General features: G+C 39.4%; 1 protein-coding gene across 8 annotated transcripts in view; it reads right to left on the bottom strand.

Annotated features, from left to right (window-relative positions):
• Positions 1–26,901, bottom strand: part of kansl3 (KAT8 regulatory NSL complex subunit 3) — a 48,743-nt gene extending 21,842 nt beyond the window's left edge. For 5 of the 8 annotated variants that reach the window (XM_034169957.1, XM_034169960.1, XM_034169959.1 and 2 more), the window contains exons 1-17: positions 26,716–26,901; positions 25,918–26,193; positions 20,986–21,156; positions 20,767–20,857; positions 15,290–15,475; positions 15,080–15,211; positions 14,878–14,994; positions 14,683–14,781; positions 11,095–11,166; positions 10,923–10,997; positions 10,649–10,806; positions 10,061–10,124; positions 8,216–8,404; positions 2,084–2,240; positions 1,650–1,727; positions 1,135–1,314; positions 810–897 (exon numbers count right to left, since the gene is read on the bottom strand). In XM_034169957.1, the coding sequence (XP_034025848.1) occupies positions 810–897; positions 1,135–1,314; positions 1,650–1,727; positions 2,084–2,240; positions 8,216–8,404; positions 10,061–10,124; positions 10,649–10,806; positions 10,923–10,997; positions 11,095–11,166; positions 14,683–14,781; positions 14,878–14,994; positions 15,080–15,211; positions 15,290–15,475; positions 20,767–20,857; positions 20,986–21,156; positions 25,918–26,129 (2,069 nt within the window). In that variant the 5' untranslated portion in view covers positions 26,130–26,193; positions 26,716–26,901. The remainder of the gene's footprint in view (positions 1–809; positions 898–1,134; positions 1,315–1,649; positions 1,728–2,083; positions 2,241–8,215; positions 8,405–10,060; positions 10,125–10,648; positions 10,807–10,922; positions 10,998–11,094; positions 11,167–14,682; positions 14,782–14,877; positions 14,995–15,079; positions 15,212–15,289; positions 15,476–20,766; positions 20,858–20,985; positions 21,157–25,917; positions 26,194–26,715) is intronic. The other 3 variants (XM_034169962.1, XM_034169964.1, XM_034169958.1) reach the window with 2 other exon arrangements.
• Positions 26,902–27,624: the final 723 nt, after the last annotated feature.

Genomic DNA, 27,624 nt, shown 5'->3' with positions numbered 1-27,624 from the left:
AAAATTATTAGCCCCCCTGATGCTAATAGTCACTTGTGTATCCTTTTTGCTGGATAACAGCCTGCAGTCATTTGTTGTGGCTCAGTCTCAAGTCTCAGACATGTCTCCTAAGAAATCTCAGCCCATTCTTCTTTGGTGAATTTCTCTTCTGGCATGGACTTTCATCTTCAGTTCACCGCACAGATTTTCAATGCGATTCAAATCAGTCAATAATGTTATTTTTGACCCCCTGTAACACATTCTGGGTACTCTTTAATATGAAAGTGCCTATATACAAAATGACAACATTGCATTGTAATTTATTTTAATTAAAAACAAGATAAAACAGCCACTGTTCTAACAATTTGTAGTTTGTTTGACTCTAATATATAAGTATGAAGTTTATAGAAAACCTTGATTCAATGATCCTGTCACTGATTTTGGCAACTAGAAAGTGTACAAGAATTTACCATGACCTGTATCAAAACAAAACCTATGATCAGCAACATGGCGGCCAAGTAACAACTATTGATACAGACTGCACCAGTTTGTTTCCCATCACTGTGAACACTGAACTATACATGGCTGGTTAGCTGCAACATCTCAGGCACTGTTGTGCTTTTTGTTTTGTCTTGTTTGTATAGCCACAGCAGATGGTTACCCCACTGAGTCAAAACTTTTTCTGATTTTCCTTATCGGTGTTGTCAACATACTTGCTCACAGGGCAGGTAAGCTCTACACCTTACTCATGCATAGTGCTTTGAGCTAATTTATGTTGTGATTTGACACTGTATAAATAAACTGAACTGTAGTAACATTGTAAAACATACCGGTGGCCTGAAAGAAATCCAGAGAGCTCCTTGGCTCCAGCTACATTTTGTCCCACTGTAACAGTTAACGGCTTCCCGCAGCCTCCCCCTGCATAAAATAACAAATACAAAGTCAGACAGTAAAAGCATGCTTGGCAGTTCTTCTAAATATCAATATACATAACTTTCATTTCAATTAGAATTTTTCTTCAGCAATAATTGCAGTGAGACATCGTCATCTCTTAAATAATACAGCAAACTGACCTTCAGTAACCATTTCTGAAATTCATCACAGAAAAAAATTACTGCTCACAGAATTACATATACAAGTGATGAGTTTTTCTACCTTCTTGATCAGCAGGACTGACAGCGCCCCCTGCTGACTCGCCTTGGGAAACAATGGTAACCTTGATCTTGGCTCTCTTGGAGGCTTTGCTTTGTGTGGGACTTGGGGTCTGTCTTTTTTTGCCATGGGATCTCAGTTCATCTCTGTCTAGACCCTCCATCTGATCACTGGACACTGGGACTGCACCACACAGACACACACAAGCAGTAGTTCTGGACACTGTCTGGACGTCTCATCATTCTGCAACCTGACCTTTTATTCATACTTTACAGCTTCATTCAATCCTGCGTTTCTTGTGAGGCACAATGTAGGCTGCTGTCCAAAGTACTACAGCATAAGCTATTTTTATTTAAAGAAATGTAAAATTTAAATGAGCACTTAGACAACAACAACAACAACAACAAAAGCTGTGCGGTGTATTATTAGTATATGCCAGCCATAAATGTGTAGGGCACTGGAATAGAAAAAGACAGAAAAGAGGTAGGTAAAGATAGAAAGGTTGGATAGACACTTACCAAAAATACAAGGAGGGGTGCCAGGAGGAAGATTTTTCCTCACAAGCATGTTTTGTTTCATAAAAGCAGCAAACTGAACTGTAATGAATGGAAAACAAAGCCGGAAAGGAAAGTTGGAGGAAGGGAAGTGAAAGGATGAGGAGAGAGTACTTCAGTCACGTTCCATCTTGCCTGATCAGATGTCGTGACGTGATAAATCTCTTCAACATTTTATTTACAAATCACACCAGCTTGCTTTCATGCATCATCCTGTCTTCTCAGGTCACAGAGCTTTGGCCAAATTCAGCACAGGCTGAGCTGAATGACTCACTGTAACAGGTTTACCAATGAAAATGTAAAAGCTGTGTGCACACGTAGGATTACAATGCACGTGGAAGCGAATGTGTGTGATGCGTTTTAATGGACACAAGAGGTAAGTGTCATAGTGAACCAACCTTGGGCCTGCTTGTGTGTGAGGACTGTCCCAGAGCGCTGCATGTGCGTCTTGAGCAGCTGTGTGGCTGTGATCAGACTGGACTTCTGTGCTGGAGAAAGACCTGAAGTCTTAGGTTTGGGACTTGAAGTAGGACTACTGCAGACACTGGACAGATCCTGAAGACACAGTCACAGATCCTCTAACTATGGCCTGAATTTGATCTTATAGACAGCATCTACAAGACTAAGAATACACAACTGAGCAGCCAGTTGAGACTCAGTAAAAGGAAAACACGTGAGCTGCCGAACAGAAGCCACTGGAGCTGCAACGATTAATCAACTGTTAAATTCATCAACAACTATCTTGATGACCAATTAATCACTTTGAGTCTAAAAATACAAATTCTTTGATTTCAGCTTCTTAAATGTGAATACTTTCTGGATTGCTGTACTACTTTTTTTTTTTTTACTCCTCTGGCAGTTAACTGAATATTTCGGAGGTGTGTACAAAACAACACATTTGGAGGTATCATCTTGGGCTCTGGAAAACAGTGAACAATATTTTATTTTTAACAATTTTCTGACATTTTATGGACAAAACAACTACAGTATTCGCATGTATGAGCGCCCTGGGCATTCCGTGCGAAATTCTGCTTGAAGTAGGGGTGGGCACTTGCACAAACTTGGCCAAATATTACATTTGTTGGACCGCCCATTTCAATAAAATTTCCTCCTGATTCTTCATAAATAAAGAATAAATCATCTGTCTGTGTCTGTGTTTCCCCCAAATCCTTTTGTCATTAAATGTGTTTCTTGTCAGCTGAAATCTGGCGCAGCAAAAAAAAAAAAAAAAAAAAAAAAAAAAAAAGGGGGGGGGGGGGGAGTGATGTGACTTGTATGGTTGGTTTTAAATTTTAACCACACTGAGAATAATTTACTTCACTGAAACATTTTGCACAGCATGTGTTGCACAGGATTTATATTAAAACAATGTTCTGGCTCTCGTGGAAGCTTAAAATTCCTGCCGGATAGAATCCAGGCAACTCTGTAGTTAAATAATCCATTTGTTGCTGTCCGTACAAAGCTAGCCATATTGCCACAGAACATTTTATCTTGCACAAGAGTCTTTCACAATAAGAGCACAGGACAAATGAATGACAACATTGTGAAAACTCAGTGTTTTTGTTTTTTACAATATGCTGGGGGACACGGAATTAATTTATTTTTAGTGGGCATTTAATATAAACTTTCTGTCTGGCACTTTTTCCATCTCTGCAGCAAAAAAGTGATGTGAGTGTGTGATGGACAGTCAGTTTTCAATATTAAAACTGATCATGTTGCTGTCTGTGTTCCACTCTCTCACACTCAAAACAGCAAACAGCCAACCAGGCAGCAGGAAAGATCTCCGTCTGAACTCCCCTTAAAGTTCTGAACATCAGCTTACAAGAAACTCAGTTTTCTGGATGGAAAAAGGACCCTTGTCAGACAAAAATGAACACACACCGACAGGGTTCTCGCCAATGCAGTTGAGCATAGGGGACCCCTACGCTGTGATTTGGAACCCCTATGCTGTGTCTTTTACAATAACAGCACAGTACAAACTGATGAAGTCATCAAAAGTCAAGCATTAAAGAAGAGAAAAACATAATGAAAACTCTTTTTTTATTTTTTACAATCAGGGGGGGTCACAGAATTAGTTTATTTTAGGTAGGTGTTTAGTAAACTTTAATTAAAAAAATTATTTCAGTTGGGTATTTACTCACCCAAAATTATTTTTAGCAGCTGTGGGTCCTCAGATGCGTGAATGTGGTAATCGATTAAATGGTTGCTTATCTTCTTGAATAATTAATTATGAAAATAATCTGTTGCAGTCCCAGAAGCCACAGTGAGTTCTTTACATACCAAAGAATTTTACCTCCATGAACCTATAGCAGATGGTGAATTTTAAGTTAATACCCAGCCCTGCAGTTTTTCTAGATCTCACATTACAAAGATGAAGATATGCTGCTGACAAGCAACAGGGGCCTTAGTGGCCACCAGGACCCTGCAATTAGCAACAAGGCTTCACAAGTCCCATGCAAACAAAAGGTCTACTTTACATGTGCCTGCCAAACAAACCCAGGCATATCCGACTGTGCCAACAATCCTATTAAAGCCAATGTATAAAAGAGTAACTGGAACTTATTGTGTTTCACTGATCCTCACCTGTGTCTATCACAACCTAAAATTTTAAAGCTCAGTATGCAGTAGTTCGTACTTAGGTATTGATGGAAATTTTGTAGCCCCACGATATGACAGACTCCATTATGCTACGCATGCCCTGCTGGTCACATGAGAAAAAAAAAAAAAAAAAAAGACAGCCAAGCCTCGGTGGATGTAAAGAGTTTGTAAATGCCCTCGGCTGTCATTAGTTGAAAGGTTTGGAAACCATAATACCCCTATTCCACAGGGCACTGTTCTATTATGATTCCCAATGATTCAGAAAAAGTGCAAAAACAAGATGAAACAGCTTACTCCGGCTTGCCTCCATTCAGGTTCTCTTATAAACTGCAGACCTGGCAACAGGCTGCCTTATAAAGTGCATACCTGGCAACTCCATGAAAAACAAGAGTAAAGCTGCACCCAGCTGGGTCCTCGGCCAGAACCGCAACAAACAACGCTTCAAATTTTTACCCCGATGGAGCACAAGCAAACACGTTTCCAGCTGTACTCACTGGGATCACCCCGTTTACAGATGTTTGAATGTAATTAAAGCTGCTCAGACTGTGAACACCCGAAAGTGACCACGTAATGACGCCGATTTGTGGAATCGGCATCATTTCAACAACTTGAAAATTTCACCGATTTCAAAACTGGTGCTGATGATGGCCGTCAAGATTGTGTATGTATACCAACTTTGTTTGACAAAAGATGGGTCAAGAAGTTAGTGTGACGCTTCAAAACGCACCACAATTTGCTATTTGGGATGAAACGGGAAGGAACGGTGTTCTGTGGAATAGCCCTGTAAGAGAAGTCACTCACATGCGACAAGTGTGTGCTTGATACATCATAATATGGCTGACATAGTATGATTCAATTTCTTGGAGAGATGTCTTAGGGTCAAGCTAGAGATGGACTAAAGTGTGGATGTTGCACATTTTTTTTCAACATTGTGACTAGTGGCCTGCCCATGTCTGCTGGGATAGCTTCCAGCCCCCCGTGACCCCCCGTGACCCATAAATGAAATAAGCGGGTTTAGAAAATGGATAAAGGGATGGATTATAAGTAGGGGTGTCACAATGCATGTTTTTGTATTGAACTGTATGGTATGCACGCAACAGTTTGGTGTGCAGAACTGCACACAGAATACATGGTACGATGCTGCACAGTATGATTAGACACGCCCGTATTTGTTTCCATAAGTCACATTTCATCTCTTGCCCACAATCTGCGTCCCTCAGTTTTATGATCTGCGCAGGAAGGCGGGGTCTTTCTCCCCCTTCAGTGCAGGACCCCCAGCCTGTAGTGTCCAAATCAAACAGTAGAAAAACAGGCAGTTGAAGCCAGTGACAGGATTGTTTAACCTAAAAACTTCGGAAGCATTAGTGAAATTGGTTAACTGCCCTTTTTCTTCAGAAAGATGAAGCTAAAAGCGATAGTGTATGCGTTTGTGTTGAGACACTATCCCTGTATGAGGTCAGTCTGCTTTGGAGATTAGACAGAAAATGCCACAAACGTACTACAAAAGTTGATGTTTTATAAGAATTAGTGTAAAATTTCAAGTATGAGAAGTTAACCATATAGTCACACTGTGTACAATGATTTAAAACCTGGACAGAGCGAGGTTTTCTGAGATGCCATCATTTGCACAAAAGTAAAACAAACTTAAATTGACTAAATTTTGAAGGCAGTCTGGCACCACACGTCCGGCAACATAAAAACAAAACAGTGCAAAGCACAATTTCTAAACATTTAATGAAAATAGAAAGTTTACATTTGCACTATGTCTCAGTATTGGTGGTTGTCGGCAGCTATCTGCTGCTCACTGATTAAAGCTACTGTATGTAAAAACTAAAATCATACTAAAGCCTGGTTCACATGGCAAGATAATTAGGCCATTATTGGACCAGATCTTCCCCTTCTGACAATCTTAAGGACAACCCGACAATCGTGATGATGCTAAAGATAATCTTATCAGATATTCCTGGCATGTGGTATGTTAAGAGCGCTCTGATCTGCTCAGAAGGACACTAGGAGCTCTCTGATCGCAAATCAGGGATATTCAACATGTTGGATTTTTTTGGCCCGATATCGCAGCGTGTGTTGTGTCCCCCGACCACAAACGAGCATGCAGCCTGCTGAATGTGACGTGTAGCCAATCAGAAAGCGAGGTGACAGACATACGGAGCAGAAAATAAAATCAAAACAGCTGTTCTGACTTACCAGAAAGTCCGGTGGTCACGCTGTCTCCACTCCTTTAAAGAACGCCTTTTCTTTTTCTTTTTGTATCTTTTTTCCCCTCTGTTTTAAATACAGTCCACAAACTATCTTCGTCTGTTTACTCTGAAGTCACGTTTAATCTCGAGACGTTTTGCGAGATTTCCTGTCTGACCTGGGAATGTTCGTGTGTGGTGTGTTGACTTCACCGTGGGGCTGAACACCACACACTGTACGCCCAAACCTGCTAGATCGATGATTTTATGCCATTTCATCACCGGGACACACGTTTGGAGAGGGGTGCATTTCATGTCAAAAGAAAGCTATAAAGTGTAAAAACAGAAGGAAATCAATTGTAAGGCATGAAAGGAGTTTCTGTAGGAAGTATTTTAGCAGTAAAGTCCAGTGAGAGGAGGAAGTGTTGCCTTTTTAAATACTTGAAAGACGGGACTCAATGAGAGGATTTAGGGTTGCTTTAACGGCCTGATACAGTAGGTGGCAGCAGTCCAACAATAAGGATGCCGGCTGCCATTAAACGCCGTAGAAGAAGAGAGGGGTGAGTTTGATTTTCTCATAGGGACACCTGGTTTGATAGGAGCGCGTTTCGTGTCGAAATAAAGCCATAAAAATTTTTTAAGTTAGCGGTTTTATAAGACGATATAAACGGAACATGGAAAAAACAAAAATTGGACGGAAATCCATAAACGGAGGTTTTGCTCACATGTTTACCTTCAGAAAGCAATGAGCGCGGTGACAGAGTCGCTGCCCAGAACACCACTGCGCACACACGACCGCTTCCTGTAATGGCGGCCTCCGTATGGAATACATTTTAAAGCAAATTACGTCCTTCTCTCCCGTTGTGTCGAAATGAAGCAATAAAATATTTTTTTCAGTTAGCGATTATAAATGACGGAATAAACGGAACCAGAAAATAAAAACCGACGGACATCCGTATACAGACAGAGATTTTGCAGCCATGCAATTATCAGAGACCATATTGATCATTTCCCATTAAAAACTTGACATTTTCTTCAACTCTGGCTGCCAAAAATATAAATAAACTTAAAACAAATACATTTAGCTGCCAATGCCACAAACAGGAATTCACAGTTGAACTTGAGAGGTAGAAAATCAGTCAATATAAATAATAAAATTAGAATCTTGAGTTTGTGTTTGCTGCTTATATTTACTTAAGGGGAAAAACCCAGGGAAGCATTTAGTTAATTCATTAAAAATTTCTCTTGATTTTCTTAGAAATGGTACTTGGTGTGGCTTCCATTTCACTTTTTTGAAATATAATATTGAAATCAAGTTTGACACTAAAATTTTAATTTCTACTGCACATGGAAATGGTTCCAATGATTATTATTGGTGACCATGTTGACTACAAATGAATAATGGTATCTCCCCTCACCCCCCAAAGATAATTTAATTAATATTAAAAAGTGATCAACTCGGGTGAATTCCGAGCCAGACATAATAATGACTGGTTATGAATACCCCAGAGGATATATTCCTCTGATTGTATGTTTAAGTTCTTCCAGATAGAATTCTTAGGTACTCTAGAGAGACATTAAAACCACTTCAGAAAAAAGCTTGTACATTATGTTACGTTATTCTGTGATAGTTGGGCATTTTTATATTAGCACACATTCATAAAGTTGTATTTTGTATTAGTACACAGTTAGAAAGTTAACTTGCAAAAATGTGTCTAAATGCATTGGTAGCAAACCGACCTCCGAGCCTGAGGGGGAAATGGAAATTCTAAGAGCAGGGGATGAAGGACGTCCTCTCTCCATGTCATAAGGAGGCTCTCGTCGAGGTCGCTTCTTCTTCTCTGTGTCCAGGTCCCTTGCTTCTCCTGAGCCATGGCCATGACCTTCTATCCGCGCGAGGACACCAGACAAGAAGTCAGCTATCTCATCCTGCAGGACATTTAAGAAGGAACACAAACATTTGGCCATTGCAACTAAACAGACCTTTTATTTCTTCTTTCAGCAGAGGGCAGAAAACAAAGCACCTTTAACGTGTTTACAGACAGTGAGGATAAAAGCAGAGATTTGCGCTTTTGATGCAAATAAAAGTGCCACCACCTGACTGTTTATTTTTTAGATTTTGAAATTAAAACTGTGATCATATTTATCGAGAACTTGTCCCTAAATGCTTCAGTGTGTCTCATCCAATACAAAAACTTTTGTTTTGGGGGTTTTTTACCTCCGCCAAGGAGGTTATGTTTTCAGTCATGTCCGTTTGTTTGTTGGTTGGTTGGATTGTTAGCAAGATTACTCAAAAAATCCTCAACGGATTTCAATGAAATTTTTTACCAGGGGTGTATCTTGGCCTAACTTAGAAGTCATTAAATTTTGGTAATGATCCGGATCCAGTAATTTTTTAAAGATTCTTTATCATTGCAGGATAGGGTCAATTTCAACATTTTTGCATCTAACTTCATGAAGACGGGTGACAAAGGCTGAACAAAAATTAAGTTACGACACAACAATAATTTAGCATTTGTTTCTCCCCATTGAATAAACTTATTAGAAAATAAAAAAAACTTGTGTAGTTCATGCAGTTTCTCTTTATAAATGCATTTGCTGAAGATCTAAGAGTTTAACCCTCTGGGGGTCGTATACGACGGCTGAGACCAAGCTTTACTAAATTATAAATAACTTTTTAAATGATATGACATAGAAACTTACTTTTTTTTGCTGAAAAGTTAACTCCGGACTTTCAAGCCACCGTCCACCATCTTTGTACTCCTCATAGAAGCTGTGTGATGACGTGAGCAATGCGAGTATCCAATCAGAACTGGTTCACCATCACGTGGCTTTCCAAAATCCAATCGTAGGGCAGATCCACCTCACGTGACACACCAAAGATTGTTTCTAGGATTGATGTGTTACTAGTTTATTATAGTTTGCTGTGTGTTTTGAATAAATGTGTGTGGAAAATAATTTTCCGCTTTACTTTTTCCTTTCTTATTTCTGATTGTAAACCTTTATTACACTTATAAAACCCAACTATTGCATATGTATTTTGAAAGTACAGGTTGTCCTGAGAAAAAAAAAGAGACATAAAACTTGATTGTGGGATGTTGGGAGAGCTGTTAACAGCAATAATAAAACATTTATGCCATTTATGCTACTAGTTTCCCTCAGTTTTCATCAGGTATGCAATGTGGAAGCTGTAGTTGACCTATATGATGTCTCCTCCAGCTTTTGATTACAATGAAGTGTATTTTATTGATCAACTCATACTTCATAAATATAAAATAGTTAGCTAGTGTTATTTGGAAGATTTTGTATTCTTCATTAATTTACTAAATTTACTAAAATACATCTTAGTATTTTTATTTTGAGAAATTTGGGACAGAGTGAATTTATCTGCGGAGACCTCAGTTTGTGATATACAAGCATGGTGCACTGTGTGACGTTTCACTGACACCCACCAACCAGTTGAAGAGGACTTGTACTTACAACACTTTTTGACAGACGGGGAGGGTGCCTCCAATACAGGAGGCAAAATTTGTTTGCAGGAGATATGAAAACAATGCCTTTGTGTTTCATGAAACAAAGACAAACCTGGATGCAGCGGTCCACCATGGTCTGTGTCAGTCCCTCTGATTTCATTTTTGCTGAGTTGATTCTGTGGAGGGACAACAGTTGCTGTTATTACATTTACTACTACTACAAACACAAGAACACACACACACACACACACACTGTTTTCGTTGAATCAATGGAATGTTGTGTTTTTATAGCACTCTACAATCTGCCTGAGAACACTCTGTGATGGAAAACGCCACTGTTTTTCCAGCTTTCCCCCAAACATAGCTATCATTTATGTAAACCACATTTGAATCAAGACATTAAATGTAGTTTCACACAACCTAATTTTATAGCTGTAATACTGAATGATTATCATGAATAAAGCAGTGAAAAAAATGTGCGCACAGGATTACAGCTGTACGCAATATGTTAAAAGATAATTGAAAAATTGATGACTTGATAGCTGTTTCAGTTCAAAGAGAGATACATACATACAAGTTCACGGATAACATCTCATCCAGACAACTTAACCAAATGATAGGTAGACAGCATTAGCTTTACTTGGAAGCTAAGCTAAAAAGAAATTGTTTCTTAAACCATTAATAGCAATCTGTGGCTGACCTGAGGTTGTCATCAGCTCCTCCCACCACCACCATGCTGTTGTCTGCCCTCAGCTTCTCCCTAAACTCTTCCATTCCTTCAATACTGCACTGCAAAGCATTCTGCCCAACAACAAATAACACTGGAGTCTTCATGTCCAGTAGCGGGTCATCCACATCCTACAAAATAGTAACACATCAGGAGCATTCAGAACCACTGACAGGAAATTAAGATGGACTTTTATTAAGTGGTTAAACTTAAACAACGGGAATTAATGAGGAAAAAGGAGTCTGACCCCTCTTGAACCATTGACTGTAAGCAGGGGGAAGCCAAGGCACACCACAGCAGTCAGATATTCCATAAGGGATACCTGCAATGCAGTGAAGCCTACGTCAAATCATGATTTAAAAAACTAAATATATATATCAACAATTACATTTCAGAGGAAAATACATGAGAAGTCTTACATGGCAAGCGATGAGAGAACCAACATTCCAGCCAACCAGGATAATTGGTTTATGCGGGAAGTGAGAGTGAACCTAGTGATTAGATAAATAAGAAAGAAAGAATCAAAACAGGTGCACAAGTGCTATGAAAAAAATGTTACAAATTATTCAGGGGACTATGATTAGTTTCTATGTTCAAGACTAAAGTCTTAAAATATTCTGGTTTTGAGTTGATAATACAGGGAAATTTAACATTTAAAATTTGACAGTGATGCAGTGTGCATGGGCTTGTAAGAATAACAACAGAATTTACTGTCGAAAACATCAAATAAGAAAACTGAAGCACTGGAACTCTGAGCAGAAACATTTTCGACATTATCTTGAGCTTAGCGGAGCAAATATGTGGATTAATGGCGACTTTTGACGATAAAAGCATGAAATTTGGTGCAGCCATTTTCCAAGATGGCTGCCATGCATTGTTGTTTTATTAGTAGCTCAGGCTCTAGACCACCAAGGGTCTTGAGCCTAATCCAACATTTTTAAGGACGGGACACAGTGGTACTATTTATATCCCCAAATGATGAGTCAGAGAGAGATATTACTGTTTTTTGTGAACTGCCGCCGTGTCCACCACTGCAGAGTTTTCACATTAGCGCGCTAACTCCAAGAGCTTTCATTAGATTCTTTTCAAATCATCTGGAAACATTCATGGTCCCCTGAGGATGAAGTCTACTGATATTGGTGACCCTAGGATCTTCCCTCTAGCGCCAACATTAGGTCAAATGTTTTTTGTTTTTGTGTTTTGTATGTTTAATGACAACAACAAAAAAAGAGGTCATACAGTTACAGTGAATGCTGAAATGCAACACTAGCTTTGAAAACACAACTGGAGTGACATAGTGACAACAAAAGAAGTCACAGTTATAGTTAAATGCAACGTTAGCTCTGAAAATACAAGCCACCACAGTTACAAGGCACAGTGCACTTAAGCTCTGCCTTGAAACATTTGCACTTTCTACTGCATCTCTTTCTTGCATCCACAGGAGAGAAGGTCACGACAGGCTCCAGTAGCTTCTGGTGATACAAGAAGTTCAGCTATGGTCTTGTATCCTGATCCATCTCTGCCACGTGTTGAATTAGCTGGATATTTCAGTATCTCATCTCTATCTTCCTTACACAGAACACATTTATTCCACTCTATGGTCAGCCACTGTATATCTGGCATTCCAGCCTCAGTAGGGTCCACTACCTTGAATAGTTTGACCATTGTCTCACAATTCACTATGCTACTTAAAGAACAGTATGCACTAGCACGCACTCTGCTGTGCACAAGAGCAAACTCGTCTGTGTAAACTGTGTGCAGCTTAGTGCAAGTGCGCAAAGACAATTTTGAAATGTTCAAAATCTCCATCACGCATTAATAATGTGAACTTCATGTGAACACTGCGCAAATAAAAAATTGTGCGAGTGATTGCATCAGCACACACAGCGCAGCTCATCTGAACGATCATAACGAGATGTTATATCTATCATAAACATAATTTTACAGATACTAATAAGAAGGAAAGAACATGCAACTGTTTTACCAAGCCATTACAATATAAATATTACAAATACCTTTTAGACAGTTCCAATACATTCTCTACCTCATGGAGCGGACAAGAGTGAGAGAGAGAAAGAAAAAGGTCCAGCTGCAACAGTTCTCTGTGATTCCGGAAGCAATTAATCCGCAAAGAAATAATTATTTTGTATAAGCAGCATACTAAAGCGCAGCGTCCAGCGGAACAAAGTGCAGTGTCCAGATGGAAACACAGTGGCTGGGATCTTCAGGATGAAGTGCATGTAAGTGCGCGGATCAAAGTCGTGCAAGTATCAGGGCATCTTTAGCTGCAACAGGCCAGTCAAGGTCAGTTGAAAGCACACAAATGTACATACAGATTAGTCCCAAAAACTGAGCTTGGCATTGGACCGAAACCAACTGAATACTGATGTTTTGACCAGTGAAATAATATTTTCAAATCAGTTTGAAATATGCTGTGTATATACTTAGAGCCCCTTCATTAATGCTTGCTACTCAGCTAGATTGCTGATGTTAGTCAAATATGTTAGCTAGCTAGCTTGTTTAATAATGAGGATTAGTAAAGGTAGTGCTCGTATAAATGCATTTAATTAAAAACTTTCACGTTCATTGTTGAGTATTGAGGAAAAACCGCTCATACATTTCTTGCAGCAATCAAATCTGTGTCAAGTCTTACTGCAGAGAATAGTGGATGACCAAAAGGTGCTGCAAGTCAGACTATTTTTAGAGCTCCCTCTACTGGGAGTTATGGGAGTTGTCTACAAGAATTATAGTGGATGCTGTCCATTCGGCTGCTCCCATTTCGTGTTTGGGGTCGCCACAGCGGATACAGCCAGATCCGCATTGGTAGTTGTCACAAGTTTTACGCCGGATGCCCGTCCTGACACAACTCCAGTTTTACCTGGAGAAACACACACAGCCGCTGGTATTCCAAAGAGGTCTCCCATCCAAGTACTAACCAGGTCCCATAAATGAAACATTGAGAAGTAGGGTACTGTGTTGTATTCTCATTAGTCACAGTTTGAAAACATGTATAATATCATCAATATTACATATTTTAATGATTTTGCAATTATTTAATTACCTGAATGCTAGCCATATGCTGTTACATAGGTGCTAGCAGGATGTAAATAGTACTACTGCATTCCTCATCCTTGAATATGTAGGATTAGCCACCGAAATAATGAGCCTTGATGGTCTAGAGCCTGAGTAACTGATATAACAACCCATAGCAGCAATCCTGGAAAATGGCCAGCGCTGCAATGCCCCTATAGCCAAAAATGATCTGGTTGGTATGCTCTAACTGAGTGCCAAATTTCATGTTTTGATCGTCAAAGTCACGATTCACCTGAAATATTGTGCATATCTGCTCCACTAGCTCACCCTGTTAAAAAAAAAAAAATACTGTGTTATTATAAGTAACAGTGAAGATATTATGGGCAGCATGGTGCCTTAGTGGTTAGCACTGCTGCCTCACAGCAAGAAGGTCATGGGTTCAATTCCTGCCTGTGGCCTTTCTGTGTTTGCATGTTCTTCCCGTGTTTGCGTGGGTTTCCTCCGGGTGCTCCGGTTTCCTCCCACATCCAAAGACATGCGGGTTAGGTGGATTGGAATCTTTAAATTGTCTGTAGGTGTGGGTGTGAATGTGTTTGTTTGTCTGTTTGTGGCCCTGTGACAGACTGGTGTCCTGTCCTGGGTGTACCCTGCCTCGTGCTCTATGACTACTGGGATAGGCTCCAGCACCTCCCGCGACCCTTGATTGGACTATGCGGTTGAAGATGAGTGTGTGTGTGTGAAGAGCTTATGACACTTTACTGCAGTTATCTGAACAATAATTTTAATTTGCCCAGTACAGCACTGTCTTTAATGCAATATGTGGATATCACATTTTCTGTGATTTTCACTCAGCATTTTAGGATATATAATAAGCTTAGAAGAGATAATATTTTCACTTTCTGAAACAACTGACAAAAAATATCCAGGTTCATGACAGTGCATTTTTTTTAGATTTGCACACAAATAAATCCTACCTCCATTACTTTGGCTCTGACAGTTCCCAGCATGTACTCAAGACACTGTGTGATGCTCACATTAGCGCCACTGTTTATGTGAGTATGCACTGGGATGACCTAACAATAAACAAACAATTAAATTAAACACTTGTTATTTCACTTTTCTGAGAAACTGTATTCTTGGCAGTATATATTCTGAGCGTGACATTAGACCTTTCCTAAGCAGGAAAGCTGAGACTGCCAGAATCTCATTCGCCGTGAGGTGTAAAGGGCAGGATTAGTTGGGCTCGATGGAGCAATTAGGATGAGTGGGGAGCCGGCAAGTTTGCTCTGAAACAAAGATGCAGGCAGGTACCTCATCATTAATCATGTCAGGCATAAAACAGTTTTTCAGATAACAACAGGAAGCTTGTACCAGTTTGTTCTGAGATAGAACTCCAACAGCAGGATCCCAAGGACGTTTCAGTAAGAGTGACAGGGCCTCTGCACTTGGAGTTCCAGTCTTAGCCGATGACGATAGCAACATCCTGTCAATTAGCGATGGCAGCTTCCCAGAAGGAAGAACAATGAGTAAGACGTCTGACAACATGAACTTTTACAAGTCATTCAAACACAAATAGCATACCTTGCTTTTGAGAGTCTGCAGCACATCCAGGTAAGCAGCAAGCATGGCAAGACTCAAAGATTCTATCAGAGTGATGTGCAACCACTGGGTCAGTTTGTTTTCCCAGTTCACACTTGCCAATGCATTCCGCACCTTTCGGGCACACTTATCCACAGCTATCCTACGCAGAATAGGTTCATTGGAGGCCTGAGAGGAAAATTAAACGTGATTATCTACAGCTAACCCTGCTACTCAAAGAACAAAAGAGCAAAATACGACAAATATTTACAAACAATTCAGCCACACAAATCAAAATTCCCCCCATACTGCTGAAATGGTTATTTTCATTACTGATGTACTCTGTCAGTTATTTTCCTTATTAATTGATTAGTTTCCATAAAGTATCAAAACTGTGAAAATATCAGTGTTTCCCAAAGCCTGAGATGATGTCTCCAAATGTCTGGTTTTGTCCATAACCCAAAGACATTTAGTTTACTGTCAGAGAAGAGTAAAGAAACCAAAACTATTCACATTTCACAAGCTGAAATCGGAGAATTTTTAAACAAACAAACAAACAAACAAACCAACAAAAACAAAAACCAAACAAGACTCAAAACGATTAATCGATTTTCAAAACTGTCGGTGGTCAATTTAATAGGGTACCGCAGTTTCATTTGAGGGTGGGCGCTAAAGGGGTAAAATATGACGCATATGACATAATTTGTCTACTTCCGGGGGATGTGATGATGCAGTGGGAAAGTGGACATGTGTTGCGGTTTATTTAGGACCCGGAGCGCAAATGTATCAAGCCGGTTTTGCAATCAAGAGAATGTAGCTACTCTGATTAGCTGTGTAGGCTAACACTTACCGACATGACATCTCCCATCTGCTTCGTCTTCACTTTTCCACTAGGAATGGAAAAAAAAAACTTTTCCCAACTGCTTCGGTGATTGCAGACGAAAACAAAACAGTACACCATTTTTTCGTGTAAACTTATGCTGTGTATATATTGAACAATGGCGCGCAGGTCCCCATAAGTGGTCAAATCCCGCGATATCACACAGGGTTCAAACGACAAACTAGACTGCAGTGCCCTATAATCAATTACTTGTTGCAGCTCTGCACTAAAATCTCTCCTTGGCAGTGTACCTGTCACAACTACGGGGATTAAAGCAATCTTCTGACTGAATTTTTTTTTTTTAAATGGCCAAATCGTAAGCTGTTCACCATCTACCTTTTTATAGAAAACCTTTTGCGATCACATCCTAGGATTTAAGGTATAACAAAGTGGAGACAGTTAGTGCCCCTTCACAAATAACACGAAAGACGCAGAAACTGGAAGACGAACCAAGAACGAAATGGGGAACCACGAAACATTCCACCTGCTGTCGGGAGGGACACACGTTTGGACAGGCGTGCAAGATACAATGCCGACGGTTCATGCATGAACACAGTGCGAGCAGCTGGAACGTGTGAAATCACATCCCACCGCTGCTGTGGAGGAAAAAAAAAAATAAAAACCACACACCATAAAAAACACTGCAATTTATTGAATCCCTCTTATCGAGTGGACAATACAAATATAAACCATCTGTTCCTCTGTATATGATCCATGGTCACAGACGTACAGTCATGAAATGACATGAATGAAGCAGTGCGCTCTCATTAGGGGTGCCGGGGGAAAAAAAAAAAAAATCGATCCACTTCCGAATCGCGATTCTTATTTATTAAGATTCTGAATTGACCCAAAATGTCCAAGAATCGATTTTTAAAAAGCAGGCAAATGTTTGGTCACATTTTGGATTTTATTATTTGCCACGTAAGGAGCTTGACATGACTTATGCAGTGGGCAAAATCTGCAAAATGAAAGTCAAGTACCTCGGGAACACTTCAAATCCTCGAGCCCACATGCTACGCCATCACCTGGAGCTAAAAGAAGCGGAGCAGCGGTCTCTGCCAACCACTGACCAGCGCACACTCCATCACTTCACTAAACTGCCAGCCAACTCTGAACGAGCAAAGCGGATAAGTAAATTTACATCTTTAGAATCACTTGATTAACCTTGTAAAGCTGCATTTTCTTAAACATAAATATTTTTTAAGTAAGATTGGGAAAGTTGATGAATCCTCAAAGAACACCTAATTGGAAACAGGTGAGTGTTATGATTGGGTATAAAAAGGAGCATCCCCAAAAGATTCAGAGAATCTGGAGATCTTTATGTATGTAAACGGCAAGGCCGAAAACCAACATTGAATGCCCGTGACCTTCGAACCCTCAGGCGGCACTGCATTAAAAACCGACATCACTGTGTAAAGGATCTTACCGCGTGGGCTCAGGAACACTTCAGAAAACCATTGTCACTTAACACACGTCGTGTCCTCCAGGCAAAAGAGGAAAAAGACCATCCAGATTGTTACCAGCTCAAAGTTCAAAAGCCAGCATCTGTGATGGTATGGGGGCGTGTTAGTGCCCACGGCATGGGCAACTTACACATCTGTGATGGCCCCATCAATGCTGAAAGGTACATCCAGGTTTTGGAGCAACACATGCTGCCATCCAAGCAACGTCTTTTTCAGGGACGTCCCTGCTCATTTCAGCAAGACAATGCCAAGCCACACTCTGCACGTGTTACAACAGCATGCCTTCGTAGTAAAAGAGTGCGGGTACTAGACTGGCCTGCCTGCAGTCCAGACCTGTTTCCCATTGAAAATGTGTAGTGTATTATGAAGTGCAAAATATGACAACGGAAACGCCGGACTGTTGAACAACTGAAGTCGTACATCAAGCGAGAATAGGAAAGAATTCCATCTACAAAGCTTCAGCAATTAGTGTCCTCAGTTCCCAAACACTTACTGAGTGTTGTTAGAAGGAAAGGTGATGTAACACAGTCGTAAAAATACCACTGTCCCAGGTTTTTTGAAACATGTTGCAGTCATCCATTTCAAAATGAGCAAATATTTGCACAAAAACAATAAAGTTTTCAGTTTGAACATTAAATATCTTGTCTTTGTGGTGTATTCAATTGAATATAGGTTGAAGAGGATTTGCAAATCATTGTATTCTGTTTTTATTTACATTTTACACAACGTCCCAACTTCATTGGAATTGGGGTTGTGTGTGTGTGTGTATATATATATATATATATATATATATATATATATTCTATTGACAGTTGCATTTTGTCTTGCTCACACTCCCTATACCCTCAGAAACTTATATTGTCATTTTTGTGAAATCTCTTAATATTAGCATTGAAAATGTGAACCCATGTACATCAATAGAGAGAAACCACAATCTGGATCTCTCTCAACAATTCTGCACATACTGTGCTGCACCATATTACATTATTAACAACAAAACATCTAAACTGAATGAACAGAAATAAGCTGTGTGGAAGGAAGTAACATTTGGCTGTGCTGTTGCTACTGCCATCTCTCGTGTCAGAGATTCACTGCGAATAGGGCTCAGACATTTCAGCCACGTCTGCACACAGAGCAACAGTGAAACAGGTGAAATGAAGATAACATGTTACTCAATGCTGGGGTGGGTGATATGATACAATTTAATATTATGGAATTTTTCACTTTTTGGACCTAATGGTATTATATCATGGTATTAACAATTTTGCAATATATGGCATCTTTAATAAGTATGTTTTTTGAGCAACCATTTCATCTGGATAGTTTTCATTCCAAATTTGCTCCTTAAAATTTGAAAAATTTCACATTTTTTATTTTTTTACAGTATATGCTTTAAAGTGTGGCTATGATACTTAAACACTGTTGAGATGCAAAAAGTCTGCTGGTTCAGTTTAACCGTATCCATCATGCACGTAATTGGTGTGAAGGTGTGCACGTGTGCTAAACACAAATGCTGCGCAGCAGAAAACACAGCGAAGCACTTCTCAGCAGGAAATTAATGACAACAGCATGTAAGAAAAGTGCTTCCGTCTACATTTTCTGCATGCGCTAAATTACTTTGAGTTTTGCCTATAACAGGGCTGTGAAGTGAAAATTATAAAATCAGAGAGAAATAACAGAATATGACATGGAAGTAGGACCTGGAATGACTTTCCTTTTAACTGTAATGCATTAAATGAGATCAATTAAACTACAAGAAATTCATGAAGAATGAAAAGACTATTAAAGCATTTCAAAAACCACAGCTAAAGCTTGTAGAATATTTTGAAAATCATGGTAAAATATCAATACCATACTTTGTAGTAAAAAAAAGTCACTTATGTTCTTATGTGAATTCCTGTAAAATCATTAAAAGCCACAATGTCTTTGTCCCAATGAAAGAAAGTCTACCTTAATAAAAAGTCACTTATATTCTTGTGTGAAATCCTGTGACTAGCCCAATGTTTATTTTCCAGTAAGAGAAAAATTCTTACCACACTCAACATCCTGATGGCACAAGATGCGCTATCTTTTGGACGTGTTCATAAAGATAGTTATTGCCTACTTTAAATTCAAGCGAATGCCAATTCCACTGATTCTTGTTATCCTTTTCCAGCTTTTAGAGACTGTTTTTCTCGCCATCCTCCCTCTGTACAATGTAGCTCTGTGACAATCATACTGCAAAATTCTTGTTTTAAAAACATGATAGCTGTAAAAGTATGTAATTCCCACGCGCTACTTTTAGCTTAAAAACAGTGTCTTTAATTAGACACAAAAAGCTGAAAAGAAACAGCAGACAGAAACGACAGAGAGATGACAGCCTCGCTGTAGCAACCAACCATGGATTTCTAGAGCGCTTTTCAACATCCACACACATTGGTGGTGGTAAGCTACTAGTGTAGCTACAGCTGCCCTGGGGCAAACTGACAGAGGTGTGGCTGCCATTCTGCATCCACCACCTCATTCATACACAGGCAAGGTGGGTTAAGTGTCTTGCCCAAGGACACAACCGCAACATTCAGATTTTTGACTGGTTGGGAGTTGGATTCGAACCATCCACCCTTCATAAGACGGCTCGCTCTACCAACTGAGCTATTGCCATCCCGCCAATTATGACCACTACTCAATGCTACCAGTTGTTTTTCTGGATGAATACATTAATTCCAAACAAAACGTTAGGAAAAATAAATCCAAATGAATTTGGTTCCAAACTCTAATGCCACAGCTGCATGAAAACATTTTGTATTTAAGCCAAATGTGTGAAAAGAGTGAATTAATGTTAACGAGTGATTAAGCTCCTTTGTTTATCCAAGTGCAATTTTTGTTACAGACTCATTTCTATTTATTTAATTTTTCCGCACATTCCCATTCCAATGTCTAAAAATATTCTGTAGAATGAAAATTTTAGTACACCTTGAAAGGGTGCATTATCAATCGCACAGAACTCTCTAAAATAAGGTTAGTATCATTTATTTGAAAAAATTATATGGGGACGATACACTGTCCCACAAAAATAGATAGTGTGACAGACCAAGCAATAAATGAACTCCCACTAAGAACAAGCTTGCATACAATAAATTAATATCAAAAGGACTCACATTCTCATTGGCCAGACGAGCTAGTCTTTCAGCTTGTAATGCTTTAAGGACTTTATTGAACAGTTTGTTCTGAGTCACTGACCACCCAGTCCTGTAACAGAAAAAGCATCAAAGCACAGGGTAACAATGGCACTGCTCTCTAACTCAAAAATTCCAAACATGCCTGACTGTATTTATCAAATATGACAGTAAGCAACAATGTTCAAAATATGTAATTACTTGTTTATATGTTCCTCCCAGTCATCGGGTGGTGGGGGACTCTCAGCAACAGTGCGTGCAAACAGAACATGTCGCTCGCACTCCATCATCACATTAAGGGCTTTCTGGTTGTCATATAGAGGAATAGGTGTGGGTGTGACCGTTTCCACGTCAATTAAAGGCTCCGAGTCTCTGCAGACAAATATTGAATTAACAAATAAGCATGGCGTTACAACAAAAATGTAATGTTCCAACTATGGAGTTTGTATATCACTGACACTTATAAAATGTCATTCAGCTACAGCCTGCACAAAAGCAGGTCATGACTCATGTGGCCTCCAGTGTGCCAATTAGTGACCCTGCTTCAGGCGGAGCATAGCGATGGACAAACATCACGCAAATTGCATTTTTTGCTTTGCAGTTTTTCTTCCATCACTTTGATTTAAAAGTGCTGATGTTTGATCTCTAAAGTCTGACACTTTCTGTTGAAGTTCAAGTTCAAGTTTTTGTTTTTTTATTAACTGTACGGGATATATGAATGCAGATTTGAGTACAACCCCAGTTCCAATTAAGCTGGGACGTTTGCAAATCCTCTTCAACCTATATTCAATTGAATACACCAAAGACAAGCTATTTAATGTTCAAACTGATAAACTTTATTGTTTTGTGAAAATATTTGGGTGATTCTTTAACTATGGGCACTATTGGCCTTGTAAATGTAATTTCCACCACACCACTGCCTTACAATATAAAGCGCCTTGGGGCAACTGTTTGTTGTGATTTGGCGCTATATACATGTGCTCTGATGTCACTGTTTATCTCCATAGAAACTACCCAAACAATCTTTCATACAAACTGTTTAGGGACATTACAGTGTTGTGGTGGAAATTACGGCAACAGTGTGGGACAACTACATTTTGTTTAAAAAAAAAAATCACAACAGTTGAATGACATTAAATACCCCAATTATGTTTTGATTATTTTACTGATATTTTATTCAGAGATATTTTAAAACATTAGAAAAAACGTTTCTTTACCATTCATTTTTATCATTGAAGATCAAAAGTCTGGGTGTGGGACAAGCACAAAATGGCAATATTTGCATATAATGATGCTGAAAAAAGGTAAAAAAGTCATCATAGACTACTAGAACAAATTTCTCAACACACTTTCATTGTAAAGATAACTATAAAAGTGTGAAATTTCCCCTTTTTTCTGTTTTTCATACAATATGATCAAAGGACATAATAAGTGCCCGTAGTCTAAGAATCACCCATTTGCTCATTTTGAAATGGATGACTGCAACACTTTTCAAAAAAGCTGGGACAGTGGTATGTTTACCACTGTGTTACATCACCTTTCCTTCTAACAACACTCAATAAGCGTTTGGGAACTGAGGACACTAATTGTTGAAGCTTTGTAGGTGGAATTCTTTCCCATTCTTGCTTGATGTACGACTTCAGTTGCTCAACAGTCCGGGGTCTCCGTTGTCATATTTTGCACTTCATAATGTGCCACACATTTTCAATGGGTGACAGGTCTGGACTGCAGGCAGGCCAGTCTAGTACCCGCACTCTTTTACTACAAAGCCACGCTGTTGTAACACGTGCAGAATGTGGCTTGGCACTGTCTTGCTGAAATAAGCAGGGACGTCCCTGAAAAAGACGTTACCTGGATGGCAGCATGTGTTGGTCTAAAACCTGGATGTATCTTTCACCATTAATGGTGACATCACAGATGTGTAAGTTGCCCATGCCGTGGGCACTAACACCCACCCCCATACCATCACAGATGCTGGCTTTTGAACTTTGCGCTGGTAACAATCTGGATGGTCTTTTTCCTCTTTTGTCCAGAAGACACGACATCCGTGATTTACAAAAACAATTTGAAATGTGGACTCATCAGACCACAGCACACTTTTCCACTTTGCGTCTGTCCATTTCAAATGAGCTTGGGTCCAGAGAAGGCGACGATGTTTCTGGATGTTGTTGATGTATGGCTTTCGCTTTGCATGGTAGAGTTTTAACTTGCACTTGTAGATGTAGCGACGAACTGTGTTAAGTGACAATGGTTTTCTGAAGTGTTCCTGAGCCCACGCGGTAAGATCCTTTACACAATGATGTCAATTTTTAATGCAGTGCCACCTGAGGGATCGTAGGTCACGGGCATTCAATGTTGGTTTTCGGCCTTGCCATTTGCATACATCAAGTTCTCCAGATTCTCTGAATCTTCTGATTATATTATGGACTGTAGATGATGGAATCCCTAAATTCCTTGCAGTTGAACATTGAGAAACATCATTCTTAAACTGTTGGACTATTTTTTCCACACAGTTGTTCACAAAGTGGTGATCCTCGCTCCATTTTTGCTTGTGAAAGGCTGAGCCTTTTGAGGATGCTCCATTACCCAATCATGACACTCACCTGTTTGCAGTTAACCTGTTCACCCGTGGAATGTTCCAAACAGGTGTTCTTTGAGCATTCATTAACCTTCTCAGTCTTTTGTTGCCACTGTCCGAGCTTTTTTGAAATGTGTTGCAGGCATCCATTTCAAAATGTGCAAATATTTGCACAAAAACAAAAAGTCTATCAGTTTGAACATTAAATATCTTGTCTTTGTGGTGTATTCAATTGAATATAGGTTGAAGAGGATTTGCAAACCATGGTATTGTTTTTATTTACATTTCACACAACGTCCCAACTTCATTGGAATTAGTGTTGTAAGTGCACATTTCCTGTCACTTTGTTTCATATGCTTGGTGCCAGTGGTGAAAGCAGACACTCAACGTGCGGTGCGCATTTTAAAAGTACATTAACATGCAACAAGCTGTGGACATAATCACGGAACTGTTGATGCTGCTTGCTTGGTTTAGGAAAGTGCAGGGAAACTGACAGGATGGGCGAAATTTGTGCAGGGTGCAGGCACAGAAGGCAGGAGACGGGAGGATGTGGACAGGTCACAGCACCCTCCAAAATCAGGCTAACAAACAGATACAGCAGGTAAAGTAAGTATTGAACACATCAGCATTTTTCTCAGGAAATATATTTCTAAAGGTGCTACTGACATGAAATTTTCACTGGATGTGGGTAACAACACAAGTAATCTATAGATGCAAAGAACCCACAACAAATAAGTACATAAGTTTCAGCTGTAGAATATCCAAAGAAAGGTGCTAATTATCCAATGGCCATTTCTCTAGTTGATTCAGTTGATGCCCTCCACTTAAATGAGAGCTAAATGCATGCACGCACAAACACACATACAAAATATAGATCCAAACTGAAGTGCGGACAATATTTAGCTCCTTTTCAGCTGGTAGTGTCTCTCTCTCTCTCGTTTTCCAGCTGTAGAAAGTCCTGTGAATGACAGAAAACGCCTGTGCATGCACTCACACAACGCCACATACAGGCCTGGCATATGTGCTCATTTTTTTTGGCGTGATTAGAGCATTTTAGTGTGGATGTACATAAATCTTGAAACACTGCCGTGTTTACGGAAGACTTTGAAAACAAAGATAATTTTGTATTGATGTGGACAAGCCCTTACTTTCATTCTCTGAAACAAACAGATTCCTTGGCGTGTGTTTGGGATCACTGTCTTGCTTAAATGTTCACCCTCGTTTCATTTTCACCATCCTGGTAGATTTTTTTTATCAAGAATGTCTCGGTACAATTTTCCATTCATCCTTCCTTCAATTCTAGAAAGTTTGCCAGTGTCATCTGCTGAAAAACAGCCCCACATGAAGTTCCCGCCTCCAACCTTCACTGTTGGTATGGCATTTTTGCGGTGATGGGCAGTGCCATTTTAACTCCAAGCGTGGTGTGTATTATGGCATCCAAAGAGTCCAGACTATATTCTCCCAGTATTTCACAGACTTGTCTAAATGTTGTGCAGCAAACTTTAAACGAGCTTCAAGATGCTTTTTTCTTCAGCAATGGTGTCTTGTGAGGTGAGCGTGCATACAAGCCATGTTGGTGGAGTGTATTACTTATTGGTTTCTTTGAAAAAATTCTTCCGTTTCTCTACACAAGTGGTAATTCGTTCTTGGACAACTCTTCTGATAATTATTTTCACTTCTCTGTCAGAAATCTTGTGAGGAGCACCTGGTCATGGCCGGTTTATGGTGAAATGGTCTTCTTATGGCCCCAACAATGCTCACTGGAACATTCAGAAGTTTAGAAACCCTTCTGTAACCAATGCCATCAGTATGTTTTGCAAAAATAAGGTTGTGAAGATCTTGAGAGAGCTCTTTTACCCATCATGAGGTGTTTCTTGCCTGACACCTTGGTAATGGGACTCCTTTCAATAGGCCATCAGTTGGGACTGAACCAGCTGATATTAATTTGTAGACAAGGGGCAGGATTGCTAATTACTGATAGATTTCAGCTGGTGTCTTGGCTTTCCATGTTGTTTTGCACCTCCCTTTCTTCATGTGTTCAATACTTTTTTCTTGTGTCATTTCACATTATTACACATAACTTCTGTACTTATTTGTTTTGGTTTCTTTATATGTGTGAATTACTGACATCAGGTGAAAATTTCACAGGAGTAGCACCTTCAGAAATATATTTACTGAGAAAAATGTTGACGTGTTGACTTATTTTATCCACTGATGTGTCAGCCCTGCGACAGACTGACGGAATGTTCAGGATGTACCCTGCCTCTCACCCAGTGATGACTAGGATACGACCCAGCCCCCCTTAATTGGAATAAGTGGATATGGAAAATTAATGAATGAAATTTGGAATAAACTGAATACGCATTCACAAGTTTTGTGTTCAAAGTAAAATGTGACAGACAGAGGGTTGGACGCATGCCACATATCCTCCATGTCAGTGTGGCTATTGAAGGATTAAAAAAGGACAAAAAAACAAACAAAAAACCCCAAAACAAAACAAACAAAAAAAAAACACATGCCTGCACATTTATGATTAGGACAGCAAACCGACTCACAACAAGGCATCAGGCTGGCGACGTGGGTTAACAAACAGGGTCCTTGTGGGCCGGGCATTGCTGGCATCTGGGTGGGCATTCCATGGCTTGGCATAGCTGTGTTCCAGAAAAATCAAATCCTGCTCTCGTTCATGAGCGGATAGCTGGAAGAGCAAAGATGGGCCCATCTTCCTTACTGCAATCTGGATGTCCTTATCTCCACCACGATACATCCCCTTTCTGGACCACAAACTGGCTAGATCAAGAGTTCCACAATTTGTAGGAATTCTGATCCAACTGACAGTGAAGAGTTGGAAACATTCATTATTGCACATTATAGTTTTATAAGTAAAATTCAAATCATGTGTTTAACTTCAATCACAGAATCTGATAAAGTTTCTAAATTATTATTACAGCTGGCCATACATTTTGCCATTCTCATATAGTCAATCATGCAGTGTTTCCGTTAATTATATCTTCTAAACAAGAAAAACACTGCTTGATTGTTTTGGAGGATCCTCATCTCATCTGTCATTATTTCCACAGAACAGATCAACATTTTTTCATGATTAAAACATTTTTCTGACATAAATATATTCTTGTAGTAGCTTGTAACAACACAACTTTAATATCAATATGTTTCTGTGGCCCTAAAAGCTGAAGCATCTTAGTGTACTGTCATTATTTTGATGTTTCGTGTTAAAGTTATCTACAATAAACATAAATGAACGGCACAAGTAGCTGCTAGCTAACGCTAATCGACGGCTGGCCTACCCTGCTAACATTAGCATATTTAAAGCTAAAAACGCCATAGCTCACCTTGTCACTGTTATTGCATGTTAATCGTGCCAAAAACGAATTTAAATCCTTCTGTATTGAACATAAAAATAGAAAATGACCTTTTGCGTCACAACAAACTAAAAATACTCAACACATGATGTAAACCCACTTCCTTTCTTTTGTTGTCTGTTTTATTACCATGTTCGTCTACTAAACCCCCTTGACTGACCACACAAATCAACGTAACTCACCGAGGCTTATTTTACCCAACCTGGCAACGCAACTTGTGGCGCGACAGTGAGTGGCGTAAAACCCGGACTGGATTACAACAGGCAGACTGGATATTCTCTCGTGTATAGACATATGTCAAAATAACACACATATTATGATATTAATTTAGAAGAAATAATTCCATATGACTTCCAAACACTATATATATATATATATATATATATATATATATATATATATATATATATATATATATATATATGTGTGTGTGTGTTAAATTGTTGTTTCTGCCAGCATATATGGAATTAGAAATAAAATTAGAAATAAAAAGAAACTAGGAGTAGGAGTATTAGTAGCAGCCTGTTATGAATATGCCTTTCTGATACTTTTAACCTCTACTTTGCTTAATAGTACTAAAGTTTTTCTAACAAGTCCACCTCCCCATTCCCTACTTTATTTTGTTCCTCCTTCTTTTCCTCTTACCGATACCAATACCAATACTTTTTCATATTTAAGCTTTATAGATCCAAAGGATCCAAAAGACCTAGGATAGAATTCCGCCAAACATTGTACGTGACACCAAAATACTTTATTATCACAATCAACATTTTTGTTTAAAAAATATCAATCAACACAACTTAAAACAAAATCTCCTGAGGTAGAGGGCTAACTCAAGGAGAGTGCTGAGTGGGTGGGCCAGGCTGAGGTTACCTGCAT

Source organism: Thalassophryne amazonica, chromosome 5, assembly GCF_902500255.1.
Source record: "Thalassophryne amazonica chromosome 5, fThaAma1.1, whole genome shotgun sequence".
Taxonomy (NCBI): Eukaryota; Metazoa; Chordata; class Actinopteri; order Batrachoidiformes; family Batrachoididae; genus Thalassophryne; species Thalassophryne amazonica.
The sequence above is the reverse complement of the archived record's forward strand: the minus strand, read 5'-3'. Positions and strand labels throughout refer to the sequence as shown.